This window comes from Uloborus diversus, chromosome 5, assembly GCF_026930045.1.
Source record: "Uloborus diversus isolate 005 chromosome 5, Udiv.v.3.1, whole genome shotgun sequence".
NCBI classification, from domain to species: domain Eukaryota; kingdom Metazoa; phylum Arthropoda; class Arachnida; order Araneae; family Uloboridae; genus Uloborus; species Uloborus diversus.
The window spans coordinates 3978621-4000456 of NC_072735.1; the positions used below are offsets into that span (position 1 = coordinate 3978621).

The following is a 21836-nucleotide window of genomic DNA, read 5'->3' on the forward strand; positions in this document are numbered from 1 at the left end:
GTGTAGAGGAGATAGGGTTACGGGGGGACACATAGACACATACATACACAGATTCAAAGTATTTTAATAGTTTAGATGGACTCTACTTCTATGAAATGCATGTTTTAAAAACTTCCATAGACATTATTTTATAATTTTTTTTTTTCTCTTTAACGGACGTATCTCAGAAAATACGTCCGTTACAGAGTCAAAAAATATTACTTAAATAATGTTTCTAGGAACCTTCAAAAAGTTCAAGCAACGAAACAAAAACCAAACAGTTTTGAACTCTTTGTGGGGTGCTTTGTACAACAATTGATCAGTCTATTAAAATTCATGTATTTAATTTTATTGTAACTTTGGATACGTTTTGGGTTAACATTTGAGTTGATTCTTATTAATTAGATATGAAAACTGTTTTGAATAATATTCAAAAAAAAAAAAATAATAATAATAATAAATGGGAAATAATAGTATGTCCTTCAATGCAACCATTTCGTGTTAAGAATGTACAGTTTTTTTTAGAAAAACTCCTCTGCAGTGAAATGTATTAAAACTTCCAATATTTTTGTCTTCGTTAGACCGCAAAAAACGAAGCCTAAAGTTGTGAAATGCATTTTGCCAAATATAGCAATAGTTGAAACGCATTGACATGTTAAGTGATATAAATTCCAGGTTTAATGCCCACTCTAATGAAACTTGATGCTGTAATGGGTATAAGTGGATAAATATTGCTCCGTCTAGATCGCATTGATAATCCTTACATTTCCATGGCATTTGCATTCTAGTAAGTAGATGAAATGTTATGAAGCAATAATTTCGTCGTAAGTGTGGTGAAATGAGAGTCACTCAAATACTTTGGACGTCATAATGAAATGTATACTGATGTAACTTATTTTTATAAGCATTTTTTACTCGTTCTGTGTTTCGAGTGGGAGATGTTGTCTAATCATTGCTTGAGAACACAAATTAATTCGCAATTCCAATAAACTATAGGGGGCGCTGCCGCGACTGTCTAATGGCGGATGAAAAAGGTAAAACAAACAAATGTCGTAACTTGCAACTTGCTTTGACGCTTAGTGAATGTCATTAATTTTTCCTCGTGTTTGTAGGAAGCTTTCTTTTCTATTCTTCTGAAATCACATTACTCCATAAACTATCTGAAGCCTGTAATTTACCGCAAAGAAAACACGTGGAATGGAATGTTTTACACTTTTCGGTAGTATTGTTAATCACCTCAAGTTAGCATATTCGAGTTCTGGAGTTGCGAATAATTCAGCAATTATAAAGTTAACAAATAAATTTTAAGCCAGAGCCTAAGCAATCGCAGATTTATCGAGTTGAGTTTTGTAATTACTTAGGTCAAAACTTTCTAATAGCTTACGTTTTGGATGATTTTCTTGATTTAATTCACCAATTTGAAAGTTTAAAAAAAGTCTTATTTGTGCCATATACTGGACATTACAATATCAATACCGATTTCAACTACATATCACTTTTGTGAGAAACAGTTTTAAAACTCAGTTTTAATGGATTGCTTAACAGTTTATGTATCGGCGAAGGGATTTATTTTTACACTGAATGTTAAAATGGTATTTGAAGTTTTACGAAGGCACTTTTACGTTTAATAATATCATTTTTGTAAGGTAATTGACAGCACAGCTACGAATGCTCATTTTGATTTATCGTTATTCATTTATATCTGTTACTCGTGGTACCGCACGGCTTAGCCCGTAGTTGAAAATTAAAAGGTCATTCGGTTCGCCTGTATATTTACAAATTATGGATGACGAATTTATCGCCAATTGGCTATGTTCATTCGCTCTCCCATTCCACGTCATGATAATTTCGTAATTTACTAGTTCATGTTATGATAATTTTGCTCCGGAAATTGAAATAGAAAAAAGAAAAAATCGAATTTTTGAAACATCGCTTCGAGGTGCTCACCCCCCGGCTACAAACTAACTTTGTGCCAAATTTCATGAAAATCGGCCGAACGGTCTAGGCGCTATGCGCGTCACAGACATCCTACAGACATCCAGACAGAGAGAGACTTTGAGCTTTATTATTAGTAATAAAGATTATCATTGATATCTCTCTGAAGTGTCGCCTGTCTTGTCTAGTGGTCAGATAAGTCTGACTGCGACAGGAAAGTCCGGGTTCGAATCCCGGCTTGAGCATGGAAGTGCTTTTTCTCTCCTGTCCTTGTCCATTCTTTGTGTTTATGTTTTCTGTGTTGTTGTGCTGTGAATGGTTGCATACCCTATAAACGGGTCCCTATGGCATTTGTGTACTGTGGATGTCGGACTTCACACCAAACTATGGTACAGATGGAAAAGTGAAGAAGCGCACCCCAAATTGCCAGCCCAGCAGGCACACAACAACATTAACTTAAGTACGTGGAATACACCGCCAGCTCAGTCATTTCCAGCCGAGGACTGCAGTTTCGTGCTTATTAGCACATATCAGCCTGGCATAGGAAAGTGACTGAGCCGGAGATGGAAAAGATGCTACCAGTTTGTTTCGCACTCTTGGCTTCCTTATGAGGTTTTCCATCTCCAGCTCAGTCACTTTCCTATGCCGGGCTGATGAGTGCTAATAAGCACGAAACTGCAGTCCTCGGCTGGAAATGACTGAGCTGGCGGTGTATTTCACGTATTTCTGCTTTAGCCCTGGCTAATGGGCGGTAATTTACTGAATTAACTTAAGTGTTGGATTTTATTTGGTTATAAAAACATAGTTTTTAATTCCGTCTTTGTGAATTCAGTTTTATCGAGCAAACTACCGTCAACTAAACCCCTTTACATTTCCATTAGAATTAAAAAACATTAATATTGCTCATACATTGTATTGCTTTTTCTTCTTTAATAGGGTCAGTTCTTTAAGTGCATAAATGTAGTACAATAACATAACTTTTATAAAATATCTCATTTTTACATCATTACCCTTTCTTTTCGAAAAAGCGGTTTCAAAAAGATTATACTATTAAAAAAAAAAGAAAAATATCTTTTTGAATAAGTTGCCTAATATTTGAATGAATATATTTATTACAAATTCTATTTAATCTTCGTGTAAAAGTATTTTCTTTCAATAATGATGAAGTCAATTTGGATGATCTTTGAACTTTTTAAAATTTGTTCACAAATGGATCTTTTGTACAGTAAAATCAAGTCTTTATTGTTCTTTATAGTGGTTGACATTTCAATTCCGTCCCTTAGAAACAAAAAAATTTGGTAATTGTTAAAATTGTGCGTTCTGTATTACAAATACGAAGTTTAAGGGGAATAAAATTCGGAAAAATAATATAATTTAAGTAGAGCAGGAAAGTAAAACAGACTTCAGCTTGCAAGTTCAAGTCCAAAGTAAAGAATAAAATCTTAATCTAATAATTGCTCAAAATGAATAGAATATACATTGAAAGACTATACTTTTTAAATGTTGAGTATATGTTACGTTCTCTCACGTCAATACGGAAAAGAAAGACTTTTAATTACTTTTGAGATTACGCTGAATAAAAAAATCAAATGCGATCATACAAATCTCAAAGGTACCATCAAAAAGCATGATCTGTGTGGATATACCTTCCCGTTTTAAAGACATCCCCAAAGGAATAGAAGAATCAAATCAGGAAAACATAATAAATAACTCAAAACAAAATGAATTTCCCTTTGGAAGCTATCTGCCATCGGTATTTCCACAGACGCGATTGAAGATTTCTTTCTTTGTAAAATTAAAGAGAAAAATATCCATTTGCTTACAAAATTTCACATCAGTGCTTTCGAAATGTATTCAAATTTCACTTAAAAACTCATTTCAGTGCACTTTTTTCTTCTTCTTTTCCCTTTCTGTGCTTTTCATTCCATCCAGAGACGAACTCCATTCTTGTTCTTTGGTTTTTAAGAAAGTTTAAAAATGGCAAAAGGTAATTTTCTTCTTTCCATGGAGTGAAATTTGTTCACTCCTCCTGTATTCTCCGAGGAGATCTCTGTCCCACAAGACTAGCCCACGCTTTCCCACAAGTTATTTGCATTAATCCATATTCATTAAGAATTTCTTAAGTCCCCTGGAATATAAATGGATTGCGTACCTTTCGAACTTTCCATGATGTTGCATTATAGAAAATGAAATGCTCAAAAGCAGATTAGATTGGGGAATTATGATGGGTGCAGTAAAAGCTGAGAGAGATTCCGGTGATGGTATAATCCAGATTGCTTTTTTTTTTCCTCTACGTAGCAAAAATGGATTTTATTAAAGCCATGATTTATTCATTGAAAAGTTTCAATACTTTAAGGATGATTTTTAAGTTAATAAATATAGTTCTTTCTAATGTGGAACGTTTAGCTTATTTCATTTTTATTCAAATATTTCTCCAAGTTTATGGTTGTTCTTTTGCGTAATATACCTTTTGCAGTTCAGGTGAATTTTAACTTTTCCACGTTCATATCTGTTAAGGGGCAGATAATAGAGTTCAAGCAGGCAAAAGTAAACAAATAAATAAAAGTAAAATAAAACAATGGGGTCGTTTCCAAAATTTTAAAAGGATTTTTTTTTTTTTTTTTTTTTTGAAAGATCATGCTTAAAGCATAGAATCTGACCATTTCTTAAAATAATTTGTTCAAGTTTAATATTAAAAAAAATATACTTAAATCGGTGCGCTTTCATTACTTATGCTTCTGCCAAAGACATCACAAATGATGAAATGCCATTCAGTGTTGCCATTCATAGACCAAAATATTTAATTCGCATCTTTACTCACGTGTATTGACAACGATATGTTTGATAGCAAGCGTAGAGCGCAATTTTAACTCGCTTATTGATTATCATAACGTGGAAAAGCAGTATAAAGGTGCGCCAAAGAGCATCTCTTGTGATGTCATCAACACCACGTTTCTAAGATTGGACATTTAAAAAAAAATAACTGTTGGGAAAATGAAAGTATTTTCTGGGTCCATGTAATTTTTTTTTGCTTATTTTATCAATTTCAGTGACAAAAAGTACTTCTTTTGACTGAAGGAAACAACCCTATTAAATTTCATTTAAGCAACATGGACTTTCTAATAACAATAATGCTGGATTCAGACCAGTTGTACACTGCCAGTAGTTTTGCCAGTAGTACACTGTTGCGTAGCATTAAAATAATTGCCCATGCATTGAACCAAACTGCCTCAATATTTACAGATTTTACCACTTGTTTGAAACTAGGGTACAAAAACGAGTCTTATGTGGTCTAGTGGTTAAGGATGCTGTATTTCACCAAAACAACACCATTTTGATGACCCTGCATGGGTCATGTGACTAAGTTCAGCAAGCTCTCGTCCACCTATTTCCGCCATTCTTCAAATAACTCACGGAAAATAAGTAAAAAAAATCATTTTTAGTGAATATTTAAAGTTTAAATTATCTTTCTTAGCAGTTTAAATAAAACTGGTGCAATGGTCTTATTAGAAACAGGGGTCCCTAATACGACCAACCATAAAAAAAACGCCAAAAGTTATTATCAAACTAAGACAAATTGAAAAAACACTGTATCGTCCATAAAAAAGAAACAAATAAAATCTCTTTTAATAAACTCAAAAGCATTATCAAAAGCGTCATGTTTACTTCAATGGAAATGAGGCAAATATCAATCGTTCTGGTAAGTCGTAACTTTTTGTTTTTGGTCACTCCTGCGCACAGTTCGTGCACATATGTGCAGTGTATGCAGCACTGGATCATATCCTCCACCCGACCCTACGGTGTCTTCGGTGTGAGAATTTCAGATTCATAATAATGTTAGCTATTCTTATTGGGCTACAGTTGGGTCACAGGAAAAAAAATATGGCGTTACTTAGTGACATTTTTACTTCCTTTTTTTACAAAAAAGGAGGTATTGTATTCGCAAAAAAAATTTTCCACTCGAAATTCAGCCTTAATTTCCATTTTGTTCATCCCCGAATTAATGTTGAGTTTTTTTTTTTTTTTTTTTTTTTTTTTTTTTTCAACTCAACCACTCGCGGATGCCTAAGAACGTTTTAACATTCGAAATATCCATTTTGACATTCATCTAGTTAATTACAACAACTTTTCACGTGACGTCCGTACCTACGTATATGTGCGTATATACGTAATTGCGTAGGTATGTCGCATAACCCAAGAACGGTATGTCCTAGAAAGCTGAAATTTGGTTCGAAGACTCCTAGTGGAGTCTTGTTGTGCACCTCCCTTTTTGGTTGCATTCGGGTGTTTTTAAAGGGGTCTTTTGCCCCTTTTTGGAGGAAATCATTGTTAATTTCGATGGATACTCAAGTGGTGTTATAATTTGGCGGACACTTGGCGATATATCGCCAAGTTTTGTCTCCAACTTGGCGGCAAATTTGGCGATTTATTTTAAAATCTGGTTTTAATTAGGCCACTGGTGGTGATATTTAGAGTAAACTAGTGAATCACATTAAAATTTCCCAATAATGGGAAAATGACATTAAATTGGAGTAAAAGGAAGTCATGTGATGCACACGTCAGCTCGTTTCACTTGTCATACCTTGTGTTTTCTAGTAAATAATAATTTAAAAACTCTTTACCGTTTTGAAAATTAATGAACATTTGATCTAGGGACCTGAATACAATTTCTTCGTATAATTTTAATCCAAACAGAATACGAAACAAAACTCTCTCTGTTTCTTTTTGAAACAGATAGGCATTGTTTAAAATGTTTATGGCACGTGCCAGAATGATCGATGGCGCATTATGCCGCTGCATATTACAAAAATGCTTCGACGGGAGAAACAAAACTTTCGTGTCTGGCAGAAAGAAAGAATAGCTTGCAGTTTGAATAAAATTGCATATTTTTCAGAAAAAATGGAGCAAAAATTTTAATTTAATTCGAGTCATATCCTGATTGATGCGATGGCTTCAAAATTTAGTTTCAAGTGAAAGAATTTGTGCGATCAAACAGACATAATTCATTTTAACGCGTTCGTGTGAAGTTTTTTATGTGTATGGTTTGTTTTACATTTCAGTTAAATATGTTATGGATTTGAAAACGACTGCCATAGTTGTGGATATCAAAATTTCATGATATATGAATAGTTTTGAAAATTTATTTAGATGGATTTGAAATGTGAAGAGCATCTGCAAAATAAAAGGAAATATTTCACTGTGGTTTAAATTGTTACTCACTATAAAGCATAGACGTTCAAAGACTAAACTGCTACCGGTCATAACATTTATATTGAATATTTTGCTGTTAAACGGAATATATTAGAAAAATGGGACGCGCAGTGGCGCACACAAGGGGGGAGGGTCCAAGGGCTCCGGATCCCTCCCATCACCCTTGAGTTTTTTGATTGATGGTAATCCTATGTATGTAGTACTTAAAATAATTCCAAGAAAAGGAAACAATAATTTCAGATTTTATAAATGAAAAAATATATATATCACTTTTTCCTTCTGCAAAATCGAGTTGTACGTAAATATTATTGTTCCTTAATGGTGATTTTGCTTCGCTATTTTATTTTTAACTAGTGATACCCGCACGGCTTTGCCCGCAATAGAAAAATCAAAAGATCTTTTGGTTCGCCTGTATATTTACAAATAATGTATGGTGAATTTTCTGGTCAGTTGGCTTGTACCCATCTTACGGTTTCACGTTATGATAATTTCGTATCTCGCCAATTGGCTTGTGCCCATGTTACGGTTCCACGTTATGATAATTTCGTAATTTACTCTTCCATCTTATGATATTTTTTTTCTTAAAATTGGAATAGAAAAAGAACCACATCGAATTTTCGAAAAATCGCTTCGAGGTGCACACCCCCATGCTACATACTAACTTTGTGCCAAATTTCATGAAAATCGGCAGAACGGTTTAGGCGCTATGCGCGTCACAGACATCCTTCAGACATCCTGCAGACATCCTCCGGACAGAGAGACTTTCAGCTTTATTATTAGTAAAGACAATGAGAAAAGTAAATACATCAAATAAAATAAATCTTATGATATCTTATATTTTAATTAAATATTTGTTATTATTTGTTTATTTTATTTACTAATGCGCAGTAATTCTCAAAAAAAAAAAAAAAAATATTGCGTATTTTTCCCTGACAGTCGGTGAAATCAAAATAATATATTTGGCGTCGTGTTTTATTATGGTATGAGACTGTTGGAACTTCAATTCTCGACCAGTGGCGGATTGGTTGAAAAAATCGGCCCTGGCATTAGGAGGTGTAGCGGCCCCATAGCTCTTATAGATATTAAATTTTACCTAATGATTGGGATAGCACTTAAATATGAGAAAATTATTCTTAACAACTAAATATGTTTTATTTAAACAAAATTTAACAGATATGAACACTTCTGCGCTTTAATGGTGAATAAATTGATACAGTATTAGCTAAACCTTATTTTGGGGGAAAATTGTGATTGTAATTGTACATTTAAGTAATTTTATAATGCCCGGAACTAGACTCAAAATTTCCTTAATAATAACACTGCTTGGCATGTATGTCCTTTTCTGCAGTCATAACAAGTAACTTAATTGCCCTGCCCTGTTATATGAAACTAATTTAGCTATGTTCATGGGGGAAAGACTAGGGCATACTTAGAACGTGATGGGTCCCTCGACACAAACATACATTACTGGGCCCTGTCATAAACAATCCCTTTTTTATACTGCTATATCCTGACGACCCCCAGACTCGATGCGAGGTCAAAAACCTGGTGGGAGGGGTCGGGTACGAGTTTGGCAGCACCTTAATATTTTTGCAAACGCATGTATCGATACAAAGAGCGAGTGAGAGAGTGGACTTAGCTTTCTGGCTTTTGGGAGTCATTAAAGTATTAGCAATATAAACTTAATTGAAAGATTAACATTGAGTCTGAAATAGGGGGGTCCGGGGGCCTCTCCCCCGGAAAATTTTCAAAATTGTAGTCTTAAAAACTCAATTTTAGACAATATTTGGTGATATTAGAGGAGCGTAGGTTCAGGGTTTCTCCTGCTGCAATTTTCCAGAAGTGGAAATCCAAAAACAGAATTTTAAAAAATCTTCGAGTAAATGGTATGAAGAGCGGTTCCGGGGGCTCTCCTATGAAATTTTTAAAAATATATTAGCTCTGAAAACGCAGTTTTAGAAGATCTTTGGTGATTTTGATTCGAGATAGATTCCAAGACCATCCATCAGAAAATTTTCAAATTGAAGTCTTAAAAGCCTTTTTTTGGTAAAGACTGGGACACCGGCAGATACTCGAAAATTAAGTTCCAAAAACGAAATTTTTGCTGACCTTCAGTGATGTTAGGAAAAGGAGTTTTCATGAGGCTCCTCCCGAAAATTTTTCGAAATTGATGCACTAAAAACGAGATTTAAAACTTTCTTCATTGATGATACGCTGAGAGAGAGGAGGAGACGGGGCACTTTCCCAGAAAATTTTTGATACTGTTAATTTAAGAACACAGTTTTAGACCATCTTTAGGAATGTTAAAAAAAAATGGGAGAGGTTCGCATACTTTCCTCCAGCAAATTTTCGAAACTGGATGCTCCTCAATGGTATTTTAAGATTGCATATTTTTAAATAATTTTACAGAAAAAAATATTTTGTCACTTTTATTCCAATTGTTGAAAACAGGGTCGCCGAGAGCAAAAGCGGATCCGGGAAAAAAATGACAAAGGTCCATTTTTTCACAAACCTCCTTCTACACCTTTCAAAATTAGGATATTTTACCCTCTGCACGAGTTCAATTCCGAGCCGGGCCCCTATTCTTCAACTAAGCTGTCATGACCTCACGTCGGCCCTTGTTGTAAGTTGCATTTTATAGCAATTGTGAATTGTCATTTATAAATAAAAGCGTCCAAAAATATTTTAACTTTTTTCAACCGATAAGGTTTCCTTTTTTTTTTAAATGTATTCATTTATTTTTTATTATACCACTAAAAATATATTGGCAGCCCCAAAGTCCGACTAACTAAAAGTGATGCCCTAGGCCCACATTAATTTGGAGGACCCCTGAAGACTATGCAGTGTTTGATTTACATTTTTAAAGTACGAATGCACTTTTGGAGGCCTCTTTGTCTAATCACACACCTATGTATAAATCCCTTATGTGCATTTATGAATCCTCTTTGGGCCCCCTCATAATCGTGACCAAGTAAATTCGTTACTGGCAGAATGATTAAAAATTCCCTTTTAAAGAAGTTTTTTCCAATTAATAAGTCATAATTTTTTATTTTTTAAAAATACGTGTATTTTTCTAATACATGCCTATTTTTTTTAAAAATATGGGGCTCCTGAAGAACATGGGGCCCCAGGCCTAGGCCTAGTCAGTCTGTGCGGTAATCAGGCCCTGGGCAGCCCCATTTCAGAACCCCCCCCTCACCCTCTTGTTGTGACGGCCCTATCTCCCTCCACCCGCAAGCTTTAGCCCATGCGTAAAGAGGAGCTGAGGCTGTGTTTTGCGAACTTGCGTTTTTCTAAACACATGCGCGTAAAATTTACATTTTGCTGTTAGTAGACAGGCCCGAAAGACTTTGCTGCTAGTTGATCAGCCCCAAGCATGACCGGCCCACCGGGCAGATGCCCGGTTGCCCGCCGACTGTATCCGCCACTGTCGACCCCCCCCCCCCCCCCGCTCCTTTGAAAACGTCTTGTGTGCGCCCACTCGTACCGTATATTTGCGTTTTGTTAATGGTCTTACGAGTTATTTATCAGTTGCATGATTTGCTCCAAAACTTTCTTGTTCGGTTTGCGGTATTTATCCAAACTGCGGTTTAAAAACGCATTTCACAGAAAAGATAATCTATGCCGTGGGCAGGCTGGTCTTGAAACTGCGTTTCAAACTATTACTTTTAGAATTTGTGTTTTCATTGTTTCTTTTAATTACAGTTTTAAAAAAAAGAAGCTCTACAACATTTTCCTGATTTTTGTAATAATTAGTGTTAATCAGTACAGTATGTTTTTTAACTACGTGTATCTTGAAATAAAATGTACCTTTTAACTGAGCTGCATCATTCTTTAATCTATGGGTGAGTTTCTTAGTCTTTTACTAAAAGTTATTCAGGCTTTTGGTGGATTTGTTTAAAAACCTACATTAAAAATCCGTAATTGTACTACTTAAAATTCGAACTGAATTTATACTTGTTTATGTATGCCAAATCGCCTTATGTCAATATTCATACATTCTTTCTCGCACATAGTTAGTGTAGAGTTCCTGAAGTAGTTGTAGAAAGTATAGCATTACGCCCAAGGCCAAAATACTATTTTTCCATATTCTCTCGTTAAAAGAACTTTCTGATGTATTCCGGAGTTGTATATCTAGTTAACGTATTTCATACAGATGAGACAACTTTGATGTACCTACTTCATTTTCATTAGTTTTATTTCATACCGTGCTAAGAACAGAAGTCGTATATGCAGTTAAGTTCCAAAGGAGAAATTTCCGTTTAATGTTGTGTGACTATATTTGATCCAGATACAACTTAAAAAATTAAAAATATTTCTCATTGACAAATGAACATAAAACGTTGTATGTAGGTGAAAGAAGTGACAAAGAACCGCATGGTGACTGTAACTCAATTTTGCCAAAAATTGCAGGTACGATTTTTGTGCCTAGCACAAACTGCAGTATAGCTGTATAAAAGTAATTACCTTCTTTCTGTTACCAAACATTATATGCTATTATTAATTAAAATGCGTTCATTAAGAATATTTTGCATGATTTAATTCAATAGTAACAATATTTTTAAATGCAAAAAAAAAAAAAAAACATTTTTTTTTTCTAATGTCATAATTTATATTTTAGATGACGTCCCTGAGTTCCAAGAAACCTTTGACGAACAAACCATCCAACCAGGCCCTTCTCTCTCCTTGAAATGCGTGGCGTCGGGAAATCCACTGCCCCAAATCGTCTGGAGGTTAGACGGAGCAGCGATTCCGGAGAACCTGCGGATCCGAACTGGAGACTATGTCACGAAGGACGGCTTTGTCGTTAGCTTCGTGAACGTGAGTAACGTGAAAACGGAGGACGGTGGAGATTACAGCTGCGTGGCCAATAATGGAGTGGGCGAAGTGAGTCACGAATCGCGCGTAAACGTAATGGGTCCGCCAGTGGTTGTTCGCCGGGCCAGGAATGTGACTGTTGTGGCGGGAGATGTGTTGGTGCTGAGATGTCCCGTTGCTGGATATCCGCTGGAAAATATACATTGGGAAAGAGGTAATCAATATTATTTTAATTTGCATATTCCATTGTCTGTACGGCCAATCAGTGTTCAGCAAAATGCTGAAACCTGATTGGTTTTAGACGTGGTTCTCATTATTTCAACACGTATAACAAGGTTTCTCATTTCTCAGCTAGGAACTGACGAAGGAGCGATTGTCCTTGAAACCGGTTCACTTATTCTAACTGGTTTTATTTGCGACTATTTACAATGCACCAATTTTAAAAAGCAATTAATACACGTGGGAGACTTCTCCCCCCCTCCCCCCTTTTTTTTAACTATTCCTTTTCGAGACCAATATGTCTTTTTTCCACGCATTCCAATCGGTAAAACACTTTCAACATATAATTTCATCTAAATGTCATGGAGAAGTGTGTAATATTCTTAGTACTTTTTTCGGGAAGAAGAATTTAAATTAGTTCTTTGCATATCAATGGTGTTGAATATGTTGTAGTATTAACATTGAATTGACAAACAAGGAGCTCCGTTCAGAACTAAACGAGCCTACTTTCCCGTATACCAACGTCAGCTTTCTAGTATTTCATCAATGTTCTCTAAATTAGCGGATGCTGCAAATTATGTCAAACATAGCTTTTTAACATTTTAAGATGATTTCTAGAAACAAAATTTGCCTCGTTCATCTAAAGGGATAAATGTGTAAAAAATAAATAAACGAGCAAAAAAAGTAGTAACACCTTTTACTCTAAGCATTTAATGCATACATTTTTCTCTTTCCATTAAAAAATCTTTAATTGCTTTCTAAAAGAATAAAAAAATAATGAAAAATAATAAACTGATTGAAATAAATACTTTATATCAACAAAAAAAAAGTTTGTTTTTCCTCCGTTGCCAAAAAATAATGAATATACTTTAAAATAAATAAAAAAATAATAAAATGTAAACATTTATATCATAATTATCCTCAAAACAAAAAAGAAAAAAAATCGTCTGCACAGCATTTTGTGTTATAACGTAGAGAGCTCTGAATTTCTCATTATTAGCCGCTGCCGAAAACAGAATACAAAAAGTAAAACTTAAGAGTGAAGATAGAAACAAACTATATCAAAGATAATTATTTCACAGTAAAATTTGGTATTCAAAAACTCGGAGTCGGAGTCATTAACCTTCAAAGTCCGTAACTCAGCCAATGTTTCTGGAGTCAGAGTCGGACTTCTTTCAGGACAAAGAAGTGGGAATCGGAGTCGAATATGCTAAAATTTCAAAAGTTGGAGTCAGTCATTTTCACTCCGTGTCTGTATCTGCCAAAGCTAAGAAGTCCTTTGGCAGTCCCTGTCTTGCCAAATTAGTCCAAGTCCGACTGATTTGGCAAGATAGGGACTGCCCGAAAATTCTAAAAGTTGAGTCGGGAGTTGGTTATCAAGAGTTATTTCGAACAAAGTTTGTTAGAAGCAAATCTTCCTTTAAGTTCGGGACCTATTAGATCTTATATATTGACTTTCAGTTTCTCCGTAGGCGCTAATTTTAAGGGATTTGAACTGCTCAAAATTGAACAAAAAATGGTTCAAATCAAAAAGTGGAAAATCTTCCTTTAAGTTCGGGATCAATAAGATTTTATACATTGACTTTCAGTCAGGAGCTAATGTTAAGGGATTTGAACTGTTCAAAATTGAAAGAAAAATTGTTGAAATCAAAAATGAATAAGAATGAGGTGTCCTTGTCGTGATCTTTTGAACAAAAAAAAGTTTATTCGAATTGGACTATTCACTCAAAAGTTATTAAGGGAGATGGTGCAGACGGAAAACCGACACACATTTTTCCTATCTCAATACTCTACTTTCCATTTTTAATTTTTCTATATTTATTTAATTATTTTACTTATTTTTCACTTTTTCCTGTTTTTGTTTTTAGCGATACTTTTAGATAGCACTAATTCTTCTTTTTTTCTTCTTTATTTGACTTTTACAGGGAGAGTAGGCTAAAAAAGGAAAAAAAAATTGAAATGATCATATCGTTAAACATAAGTGTAATGTTTAGCTTCTAGTAATAGTTGCGAAACACAAAGGAGAAATTTCTTGCGTATAAAGTAATTAGAATATTGAGCACGCGTTTCGAGTCTGTTAGGAACCCCTATTTGAATTTTAAAAAAGAGCTTTTTTTAAAATTCAAATACATTTTTGTTTGCAGTAAAAAGAGGACCCTTGTTTCCTCAAAACACGTGTATGCAATTCAAACTTCATACGTTTTGAGTTCTTGTGATTACTGTAACTAGGTTAAACATAACCGTAAAAGATATGTTGCCTTAGCTTTCCTAAAACCCTTAAGTACTTTGAACTAATATTTATGTGTCACAGATTTAAGACATGAACCCTAGTGTAAACATTTGGACGAAAATCTATAAAAATATTTAAATTCATCGTAGTTTCTAAAGTGATCGTCATTATGGTGTCATCAAAGAAATGCTGTCTGAAAATAAAATTTTTTGACGAGGAAATTACCTGCTGATTTCAAAAAAATAAATAAATAACAAGAAAAACAAATAGGAATGTGTTCAACTATATTTTCAAAATAAAAAAGGTTAATGAAATGACTTTGCTATTAAATATATATATATATATATATATATATATATATATATATATATATATATATATATATATATATATATATATATAATAAGGAATACATAAAATAAGAAATATCTTCAAGAAAACCAATCAATCAAGATTTTCAAGATATTAAGTTCCAGAGTTTATAAAAAGCAATCAAAGGGTTTTCATAGAAAAATAATATTTTTAGAAGCGAAAATCTATTCTTGAAAACAAATTCACAATTACATTGCTAAGTTGAATTGATCACGCAATCATAAGTGGTTTAGAAACAGTAATTGGAAAACCTAAGCTCAGATGAGATGAAAACTTTTTATATTCATAGGAAAACGATCCAAACAGAAGTAAGAATAATATTTTGTCTTTAAAATGATGAAGAAAAACAATTTTAATTGAATCGTATTTTTTTAAAGTGCTTTACGAAAGTGTAACGTTTTTATATCTCTATTCCTAAAGTAATAAGAAATCTCGAATGAAGCTTTTAATAAACCAAGCTATAGATACTGAAATTTTTGGCTCAGCTACCAAAGAGCAAAATGGAGAAAATAAATGTTTATCATAAATATAATTTTATCGTTCAATCTATTTCTTACAGCAAATGCAACACTACTTTCAAATAAACATTGTTATTATCTTTAGCAAGAAAATATAATCCATTAGAGATTTGATTGTTTCAGTTGCATTGAATTATCAATAGAAAAATTGCTTAAAAATAAAGTAATAAAAAAACAGAATATATACAATTTTTTTTTTCTTAATTCACGGCTCAAAAATTTTTATCTATTGTTTAATTTTCATGTTTTGAAGCATCTTATGTATTAAATTAAGAAATAACAACGTCAAAATGCACAAATTACAGATTACTGCTGACACGTGTTTCGGCGTTACAAGGAACGCATTTTTCAGTGCAAAGATTAATGAGCTTATGGATGAAAAGACATCCGACAAAAGCCAAGAACTAGATAAGCAAACAGCTTAAAAGATAAAAATGCAGGCGTTCCTCGTAAGAAGGTTAATTTGTTCCGTGTAGTATCGAAACCGTGTTATACGAATTTTTTTTAAATAACATTTTTATTTATTTTCAATACTAATTATGTATGTGCATGAGAAAAATCAGGTTATATAAGATGTACCGTGTAGTATCGAAACCGTGTTATACGAATTTTTTTTTAAATAACATTTTTATTTATTTTCAATACTAATTATGTATGTGCATGAGAAAAATCAGGTTATATAAGATGTACCGCGTTATATCGAAACCGTGTTATACGAGACTTTTTTAAGAATAACATTTTTACTCATTTTTAATTCTAATTATGTATGTGCATGAGAAAAATCAGGTTATATAAGTTGTACCGTGTTATATTAAAACCGTGTTCTGTGTTACATCGAAACCGTGTTATACGAAACTTAGAAATAATGTAAATCAAGGGATGTGTACCGTGTTATATCGAAACAAAGTTTCATAAAAACAAAGTAAAAAACTTATTAGAGTTATCAATTGTTAACAGAATGTATTAAACAAAAATGAAATTCCATCTTTTTGAAATATAAGATTCAAGTTATATCGAAACCATGAAGTATTAAAATCAAGTTTCGTACCGTGTAAAATCGAAACCGTGTTATAATAATCGCAAATTTGGTACCGTGTAAAATCAAAACCGTGTTGTAGAAGTACCGTGCTCTGCGAGGGACGCCTTCAGCGGATTAACCAAACACCGATGAAAAAATTATAAACCAATAAAGAACTAATAGAAATGCAAACAAAGGGCAAGAGCTCTGTCAAAGACACAGTTAAGCCGAAAGAAAGAATTCAATTGGACAAAGATTCAGCCAAAGCTAAAATAAAAAGAAAATATCAATAACCGTGAACCGCAAGAAAGGAAAAGCATGTGGAAGAAATAACATCAGGAAAAGAAATAAACAAAAAAAAAATCGGAAAAGGAAAACAGAAATAGAAATAGAAGAAAAAAAAAGGGGGGGGATGTCAACCCATGACAAAAAAAGTTCAAAATAAACAAAGCAAGATAGATAAAAATGAATGGAAAAATAAATATAATAAAAAATATATGCAAAATAGAAAAAATGGAAGGGGAAAGGACAGTGTTAAAGATATGGGAGCCACACATTGGAAAAATACGGAACTGCTTTAAGATCACTAACTAAGTTAGAACTGTTCCTCAAAATATGGAAAGATTCCCGAAAGTCAAGATCTGATGAATTAGGTCATTTTTGGATATTCTGAATAGAGTTAAAATTAGAAGAGTGATTCGAATCCCGAGAATGTCGAGCAATACTAGCAATGTCGAGCAATATATATTTAAGTAATCTGTAACTTGTGCGTTTTTACGTTGTTATTTCTTACTTTAATATTCAGCACAAAGGTATTTATGTATCTTATCTTGTGTACATTTGCACTTTTTAACTTAGTGCTTTTTTTTTTGTAAACAGCTGGTGTTCGATTGCCATACAATCATCGTCAAAAATCCCATGACAACGGAACGCTGGAGGTTCACCACGTTGAAAGAGCCACAGATCAAGGACCATACGTTTGTGTGGCGACAAACCGAGTTGGACAAACTGCTCAAAGCACGGTAGTCGTTAAAGTCCAAGGTATTTGATTTTTTTTCCAATCACGTTTTATATTACATGATCTGTTCAGAGCAACAGTGATGTAAGTTAAGTACACGAGATTTTGAGTCTTTATTGACATGACATCTTCCTCCAAATTAGTTACTATTCATTCTTGACTGATGAACCCATAACAAGAACGACCCTTCAGCATAATTAGACGGTCGATGTATTGCACTTAAGATTTTGATTAATTGAATGGTTTTTTAGCCACTTCGGCTCAAAACACTACTGCTATTCCTATTTACGAATTTTGTCAATAGGTAAATAGGTTACACTTACACCACTTTTGCATGAAGAAAAATGGGGAATTAACTAATTTCTCACGGTGTGAATGCAAACAACAGTTATATTAAAAAAAAAAACAATTGACCCACACCATTTTCGCTTTTATCAACTTATACGTTTAAGGGAAAACTTTTAGTTCTTTAGTCATACTTAAAGGAAAGCGCTGATTACACTATTTCTAGTGAAGACTAAGATAAAGAATGAATTAATATTCTCCTCCTCTTCCCCTTATGTGAACTTAATTAAAATATGAAGTATTAAAAACAAAAGGCAAACGAGCTGATGTTTGCATCACATGACTTACTCCAATTTAATGTCATTTCTCCATTGATGGCAATTTTAATGTGATTCAATAGTTTACTCTTTAAATATCACCAACAGTGGCCAAATTGAAACAAATTTAAAAAAAAAAAATCGCCAAGTTTGTCGCCAAGTTGGCGACAAAACATGACGACCAAAATATTGGTGATATATCGCCAAATGTCAGCCAAATTATAACACCACTTGAGTTTCCCCCCAAAAAGGGGCAAAGGACCCCTTTAGAAACACCCGAATGCAACCAAAAGGGGAGGTGCACAACTAGACCCCACAAGAAGTCTACGTACCAAATTCTTTCTAGGACTTACCGTTCTTGAGTTGTGCAACATACATACGCATATACGCCTGTACATACAGACGTCACTAGAAAATTCGTTGTAATTAACTCGGGAATCATCATTATGGATATTTTGCGTGTCTATACGTTCTTAGGCACTTATCCACGTGTGGTCGAGTCGAAAAAAAAACTCAATTTTCATTCGTCTATTTTTGAGTGAAAATTTTTTCGCGAATACTTACTTCCCTTTTTGTAAAAGGAAGTAAAAAGGCTGATCTTTTTGCACTCTAGAAAAATGGGCTTCCTACACCCTGGAAGAAAATATCACCAAACAGTTATGCGGAATATCCTATTCTTTAGAAATATCAAAAGTCTAATCTAAATCAGGGCCGATCCTAGGGTGTCGGCCGCCCGTGTGCAAAGACCTAATATGCCGTCCCTCAAGACACAATTTGTCATATTTTGCATATTTTGACTAATCTTTAACGTCTATATAAATCTTTCTTTAAATTTCTATGCCAAGTTCAAATTTAAAAAAAAGGGGGAGGGGCAGAAGAATGATCTTATAAAAAGGAAAAAAAAATTTATAGTAAGAAACTCCTTTGGTATAATTTATATCTTTGAAGAAAGTAATAGATACCAAAATTTGCTAGTCATAAAAACGCATTTCATAGTCTTTCTTCGGGACATCAGAGATGGGACGGAGGAAGGGGAAGCATGGGGGAAGGTGTCAGGGGTTCAAGGGAGGAAGGAGGATTGCTCCAAGAAAATTATCGAAATTGGCATATGAAAAATATTTTTAGTTAATCTTTAGTTGTGTTTGGTTGCAAGGACAAAAGAGTCAAGTATATTCAAAGTGCATGGTGAAATTTTCAAAATTTATGTCAAATATCGCAATTTTAGGAACTTTTTCGAGACTTTAGATGAAAGTAATGTTGTAGTTCATTCCTAAAATTCTTTCAAAATTGAAATCAAATTGAAGCTATTTTTTAAGACCGTAGCTTAGGAAGGATCGGCGTTCTTCCCGAAAAATCTCCGAAACTGAAATTTTAAACCCGCAATTTTGGATTACCTTTGTTGACAATTTTGGATTACCTTGCTTTGGCCGCCCTTGTGCGGCGCACACTCTGCACACCTGCTAGGATCGGCCCTGATCTAAATGCAAAATTTTTGCATTTTAACGACTATTACTTAGTGGCTTAGTCATGCCTGATGTGTGGTCACCAATCTTGATGCTTTGTTGTCGCATTTAGACAGGTTTCTGCAAAACTATAAAATAATATTATACTGATTTGATTCACTTAAAAAATACGAGAAACATTATAAAATTCCATTATTTGTATCTTTAAGTCAATGCAACTATTTGTATTTATTGTATATGTGTTTGTTAATATTTTCAGTGAAACCTGTGATTGAACCGTTCATCTTTCCCAAATCACTGCGGGAAGGTCAGCGAGCATCTGTGCTGTGTACTGTTAGCAGCGGAGATTTGCCCTTCAAGATACGGTGGTTTAAAGATGGACGCCCCATCCCGGAAAACATTGGCGTCCGTTCCAGTGAAGTAGCTGATTACTCCTCAACTCTACTTTTTGAATCCTTGGCCCTGCACCATCGGGGGAATTATACTTGTGTGGCAGAAAATGATGCTGGCACTGTTAGCCACACTGCTTCAATGGTAATTCATGGTATGGTTATATCCAATGCAGTAACATCCGCGAACTGTTTTTGTTCTTCTCCCCTCTTTTACAGCATGTGTATTGTGTACTAACTGTTTCTGTTCTTCTCTGCTCTTTTATAGCATGTGCACTAACTGTTTCTGTTCTTCTCCCCTCTTTTATAGCATGTGCACTAACTGTTTCTGTTCTTCTCTCCTCTTTTATAGCATGTACACTAACTGTTTATGTTCTTCTCTCCTCTTTTACAGCATGTGCACTTTTTTGCGTTAAAACTACTTTTGCATGCATCATTTTTAAATGTACGTTTTTAAAATAACAAACTAATTTGAATAATCAAAATCATAAATGTGACTGACTATATTTTACATAAAAGTATTTCTAGAACTATAAAGTGATCCGTCATTTCAACAACAAAAAACTTTAGTTATTATCAATTAGGTTGCTGAAAATATTCAAGTAAAATGCATTTCACTTAAACGTCAGGCATGTCCACAAGAGGGGGGAGGGGGTATCGTTGAGAAGATTCGACCTTTTGACCTGTAGGGAATTATTTATGGAGATTGGGTGGGGGTGGGGAGGTCAGCGGTTTTTGTGATACTTGGGGTTTCGCCCTTGGTCTGCTCTTGGGAGAAGGCACAATTCACACCTGCTTCAATCCATTTTAACTCAAAACTACATCATTTAGCTGAGTCTATATACATGAACACTATATTCATTCCAGTGCATGATAAAATAGAAGCATTTGTTCTTGTTTAAACTGCATGAGTAGTAAGATTGTACATATTTTAAATCTTTTACGCATGTTTATCATAACTGTCTGTGATTTTCCATCTGTTTTACAATATTGTATGAGTGTGATAACCAGGGGTGCCTGCAAGGAAGAGTCCATGGCGTCAACTGCGCTTTTGAAATTTTTAGACAGGTGTTTAAAGTGTATGTCTCCTTTTTTGGGGAGGTGGGGAGGCAGTCTTGTTCCAGCTGGTGGTACTCCGTCGCATTAGAGGGGGAGGGGTGCGTCATCACTCTTGTGGACGAGGAGTTTCCCTTTGTTTATGGATTATTACTTAAAAACCCATGTGGTCCCCAGAAACTACGTATACATAGAAACATATTCATATTCTTTTCCTGCACATCCCTTCATTATTCAGTTTTATCTATTCTGGTACTTTTCTTCCCTGTTAAATATGGAATGGTGTTTTCAGCATTGGTTATACTTGGCACATACCCAAGTTTTCGGCGGGGCATTTTAATTTCTTCTTTATAAGCACAAAGAAAAGATCACGCAAACTTCCGTAGATTTAAGGGAGATTTTTATTTTTGTTACATTTTTCATTCTAACACTCAACTTTCCTTCCGAAACTTCAAAATCTAGTTTTCAATGCAGACTTTGTTGCCCCGAAGCAAATGTTTTGCTTTGGTCTCTTATTATTTTATTTGTATTTGTAAAAACTAAATATTTTAAAAGTTATGGTAATTGTTTTTGATACATTCAAGTAGAAAATCTAGTATGGTGATTACGTATATTTCTTGCCTCCAGCATTTCGGCTGATTCAAATACGATAAAGAAAATTTACTACCATTTGTATGCTGGAATTATCACAATATCATTGGAAATTCTATCCACCCGACTCCCCCCCCCCCGCCTTTTTTTGTTTGTTTAAAACAACGATTTTGAGTTATACTAGTAAAATCAGCAGTTATTTTTTTCTCTTAAACACGCACAAACCCCAAATAGAGAGAACTACATTTATCTAAATTATACTCTGTAGTTCCTCCAGGGTCGACGAGAGGATATGTCAGCCTAGTCGAAAGTTAGGAATCCGGCTCTTTACGAGGCCCGGGTCGGAATTGGAGTATACTATAAGTGTCGTAAGTTGAATTGGTGGGGGGGACCAATTAAATAGAATTTCTTAAAATT

At 34.2% G+C, this 21836-nt stretch overlaps 1 protein-coding gene across 1 annotated transcript in view; it reads left to right on the forward strand.

Moving 5' to 3' along the window:
- The window catches only part of LOC129222414 (cell adhesion molecule Dscam2-like), a 395853-nt gene that overhangs the window by 301680 nt on the left and 72337 nt on the right, over window positions 1-21836 (forward strand). Inside the window, exons 8-10 of the mRNA XM_054856925.1 lie at window positions 11747-12157; window positions 17180-17341; window positions 19643-19927. Of these exons, the coding sequence (XP_054712900.1) occupies window positions 11747-12157; window positions 17180-17341; window positions 19643-19927 (858 nt within the window). The remainder of the gene's footprint in view (window positions 1-11746; window positions 12158-17179; window positions 17342-19642; window positions 19928-21836) is intronic.